Source organism: Pezoporus wallicus, unplaced genomic scaffold (genome assembly GCF_028554395.1).
Source record: "Pezoporus wallicus isolate ANWC-B61680 ecotype Strahan unplaced genomic scaffold, APGP_CSIRO_Pwel_v1 scaffold_14062, whole genome shotgun sequence".
Taxonomy (NCBI): domain Eukaryota; kingdom Metazoa; phylum Chordata; class Aves; order Psittaciformes; family Psittacidae; genus Pezoporus; species Pezoporus wallicus.
The window spans coordinates 149,965-154,592 of NW_026640917.1; the positions used below are offsets into that span (position 1 = coordinate 149,965).

Consider the following 4,628-nt stretch of genomic DNA (forward strand, 5'->3'; position numbering starts at 1 on the left):
CAGAGCAGCTGTGTGAAAGTCATACTTACACAACAACTGCAGGGTCTGGCAGGTCTCACCCAGCAAGATGGACATCTTGGCCAGCTCCAGTTGTGCTGTAGTGATGCAGCCCAGACCTATAAACTCCCCTACCATTTATGCAAAGCAAAGAAAATTACTTCCCTCTTTTGAAGCATAAGGTATTTTCCTCCCACACCCTCCTTCCAAACCCTTCATGTCTTTGGAAGGTCTTGGCCCCACAGTGGGCCATTCCTCTGCTACCTCAGTGGGAGTCCAGGCCACTCTCCTCCAAGCTGCTGAGGGCTTTGCTCTTAATACGGAGCTTGTGAGGTAGGGCAGTGTAGCTTCGGCCCTTCAGGTGATCTTCTGAAGGGCATGGCTGTAGAGGAAAGGTTTTGGGCACTTGTTGCTCATCATCTTCATCTGAGACAGCGGTGCTGCTTCCTTTGCTCACCTCGGCTAGACTGGGGGACGGGCACAAGAAGCAGGCGCTGCCTGAAAGAGGCAACTGGAAGGTATATTTGTCTGGGCAGTGGTAACTGGGGAATGGAGAGCAGACTGTGGATGTGAAGGATGCATCAAGCCTCATAGGCTCCTGAAGGCCAGGTGTGTCCATGGGAGCTGGCTTGGAGTCACAACCAAGGATGTTACCGGATGGGCCAAAGGTTTTGCAGGAAAGGTCTGCTGGCTCCAGCACCTTTGGCACAAAGCTCTTCGTTGTGAAGAAGCAGGGCTCGCCAGCAAAGGGCTCTGCCTCGAGGTGCGGGGAGGCTGCTCTGTGCCCTCTGAAATAAACTCCCAGGAAATCCTGGAGGGAGTGACTCTGGTAGGTGCTGGTGTCTGGGCTGATGAGCCCAAAACGCAGCTTCAGGGACAGCAGCTCTGTCCTGAGGATGGAGTTCTCCTCGCTGAGAGCAACGAGCTGGCTCTCCATGGCAAAGTCATTGAGGCGCCTCTTCTGCCGGGAGCGCTTGGCAGCCTCGTTGTTCTTGCGCCTCTTCTCCCAGTACATGGTGTCCTTCTTGTCATCCGGCATGAACTCCCGCTTGCGCCGGGAGGGACCGCTCACGCAGCCATGGAGGAGCTTGGCCTTGCTCTGCTGAAGCGCAAGCTCGCCGATGGTGCTCAGCGGGGCCAGGTTTTCCATGGTCGTGAACATAGCCGGGTTCTGCCAGAATCAGAACACAAAACCGTGACCGCTAAAGGTGCTATTAATTAATACCAATGAAAAGTTAATATAGCCATGCGATTGTTTTCTCTCTGTTGCAGTCATACCAGGAACACGGAGCACAGCACCATGCACGCACATAGCCCGAGGACAGGTTCCCTCGACTATTGCTCTCATTTTGGAGGCACGCTTTCAAAATGCTGTCAGCACATTGATGCATTCACACCTCACCAGCGTCTGCAAAGTCCATCACAGGGTACCCAAAAGATGTGTATGACCAAGTTAAAAGGACGTATTTTGTTGACTCGGTGAATGATCACAAGCACTTTGGCTAACTAACTTCAATCAGGGTAATGAAAATTGCTCTGACATAGAACTTGCCACCCACTAATCTCATTGCCCCTGTTATACAGATAGGGAAGAGTCAGGGAGAGCAACTGATTTACCTCAGTCATATATCTTATTAGCAACTGAAGCACAATTACGAAAAGCTGGGCCAGAGGGACCAGCCAGCACTGGGTCTGATAAACCACCACCTCTACAGGATTACCCTAAAATAGTAAAGGTGGTGTCCTGGTTTTGGCTGGGATTGGGTTAATTTTCCTCCTAGTAGCTGGTACAGTGCTGTGTTTTGGCTTTAGTCTGAGAGCAATGCTGGTAACACACCGATGGTTTCGCTGGTGCTCAGTAGCACTTACCCTGATCAAGGACTTCTCAATCTCATGCTCTGCCAGTGAGGAGAGGCACGAGAAGCCAGGAAGAAGCAGAGACAGGACACCTGAACTAGCCAAAGGGGTATTCCATACCACAGCACATCATGACCAGTATAGAAACTGGGGGAGTTACCTGAAAGGGGCAGATCACTGCTCGGGTTGGGGTGGGTATCAGTCGGTGGGTGGTGAGCAACTGAGCTGTGCTTCAAATTTTTCTTGGGTTTTATTCTCTCTTTTTTTATTCCTTATTATTATTAGTGATATATTGTTGTTGTTATTAATATTATAATTATATTTTACTTTATTTCAATTACTAACTGTTCTTATGTCAACCAATAGGATTTTACCCTTTCTTTTTCAGATTCTCATCCTTATCCCACTGTGCAGCAGTGAGGAGGGATGAATGAACAAGTGGCTGCGTGTTACTTATTTGCTTGCTGAGCTTAAACAATGATAGAAGGGCTAATTATTTCACTTTGATTAGCAGCTCATGCACTGAAGCTTCAGTATTTGCCATGTCTCAAGCCCCACAGACCTTGCTTCATGACCATGTGACTGTTGGGACCCACAAAGACCAACACACAAGTAATGGTCAAGATGCCACTTTGCCAGGACTGCAATGAAATCATACCTCACCATGTAGCTAGAATAATAATAGTACCTGTTTATATAACTGGAAAATGCTTTTCTGAGTCACGGGGACATCACCAAGGTTCCTGGCAGGGCTGGTCAGAGGGCTGGGGGAGCAGGTCTGGCTGACATTTTCAGCTGAAAATGTTGTTGTCCTCCCTCACCCAAATGAAAAATTGCCCAAACTCAGAGGCGATAAAATCAACATAACGTCCCAAACCCAAGCATTATTCAGTTTTTAGCCAGAAACGTGAACACTGAGCCTAAAAATGCTAATCTTCTGTAGAAATTAATGGATTAAATAATCTGCTGCTTGCAGATAAAACATCAACTATTTATTTTTATAGATTTAGCATTGGCAGGTTGTCATCATCTGTGATCTCTGCACAATGCAGATCTGCAAAACAGACAAATTTACATCTATTCACTATCCAGGTTTGCTCAGCATGACCAGAGTTTTGTTCTGCTTTAAATCACAAGATCCATGCAAGTATTCCCTGTCCAAATGAGTGTGATTTTTTTTAATTGGAATTTGGAATGCATTTATTTTAATTTAGCCAGAAGCCTTTGAGCTCTCAAACAGAAAGTAAAGATTTTGAGGGCAACTAATGACCAAAACAAAGAGCGCCCTTTAGCATAAGTTTGGGGTAATTCCTCTAGCTTTTGATCAAAATTACTTCTGACCTCAAAGCATCAAAGGGAGAATTTGAATGAGCGTACTTGTGGTTTCTGACAGTGTCAAGAGGCAGAAATACGCTATTGTCTCAGGGTTTAATCACTTACCAGGAATTTGTCAGGTTAGAATTTGACATGACTTTGTCGTTGAATGAGTCAAAGACCAACAGGTGGCTTTTCCAGTGCACAAACTCATCACCCGCACTGGGCAAAGTAGTTTTTCCTCCCTGTCCTCCTCTTGCTCCAGGTGCCTGATCCTATAAGAAGTTTTGAGATTACTGTAACTAGCATTCACTGCCCAATACAGCTGGGAAGCATGGGAAATAAAAGGAACCCAAAATAACCATTTGTGAGACAGAACAAAAAAGTGACAAAGAGCCTGAGCTCTTCCTTCCAGAAAATTCATTTCAGGACATTTGTTTAACCTTTCTCACACTTGCTGGATCGCTCACACTCTAATCCATTGTGCCAAGGTGGGAATTTCCTTCAGATCCCAACTTAAGGCTGCGTGAACTGAAGCAGATGAAGGTAAAATAGAAATGAGGGTTGGGTCCAGGACAAAAGGCAGGAGCCAAACTAGAGGGAGGGTACAGTTACACTTACTTGGAGGTGGGAAGATTAGGAAGGAGGTTGGGTGTGAAGTGGAAGGTAGGATCTAGCCTTTTAAGGGCAAGGAATGAAGATTTAGCTGGGCCAGTGTGTGAAAGCATCAAGGTTTAGGCCACAGAGTCTAACCTTTATCTGTTATTTGTATCTGCAGCCCACAAGGTCACACGTATACCCACATGACGTTTGTCTTGGGACACTTCATGAGTGCAGACTCTGGCACAAGATGACACACAACTTATCCCCAGAAGGGCGAGTGGAACCATTAATATTAGTAACAATAGTAGAACTGTTTTGGGCAAGCGCGTTATGCAACTAATATTTCTGAAGGTGCATTGGTGTCTCTTATTGCTGTGGTTATAAATGTAGATGACAATTACTAATGTCTTGCCAGAACATCAGCCACTTTCTGTGTTATCTGCAACCTGAACAGAAAAGAAAGCCCCAAACATGTTGTAAAATGGTGTTCCTTCATTTTTCGCCTCAGATTTGCACTGTATCTTCTAGTTCTGTTCAGACAGAGCATCTTTAGGAAGTCCTGCTTCCCTAGAGAGAGCAGTCTTAGAACTTTTCCAACTTCTTACATTTCTGAGTATGCAGAAAAACAGTTAAATACATGAAGATATGCAATAAAACTACCCTTATCACTTCTACAATGCATCCGATTAACTGTGAAGGGATACATGTCCTTGTTCAACGCTGATACTTAACCATTTGCACCTCTGTGAAAATGAGGGCACATCTTGAGGTTTTTGAACATGCACTCTATCTAACTGGTTGAAAGATCCTTATTTCTGGTAAAACTGCTTTCCTTCCCCTAACAGAAAACCATATTA

The 4,628-nt window shown here is 45.4% G+C and overlaps 1 protein-coding gene across 1 annotated transcript; it reads right to left on the reverse strand.

Moving 5' to 3' along the window:
• Positions 1–262: 262 nt before the first annotated feature.
• Positions 263–2,058, reverse strand: NFILZ (NFIL3 like basic leucine zipper). The gene has a single exon (XM_057421196.1). The coding sequence runs from the start codon at positions 1,157–1,159 to the stop codon at positions 263–265; it is 897 nt and encodes a 298-aa protein (XP_057277179.1). The 5' UTR covers positions 1,160–2,058.
• Positions 2,059–4,628: the final 2,570 nt, after the last annotated feature.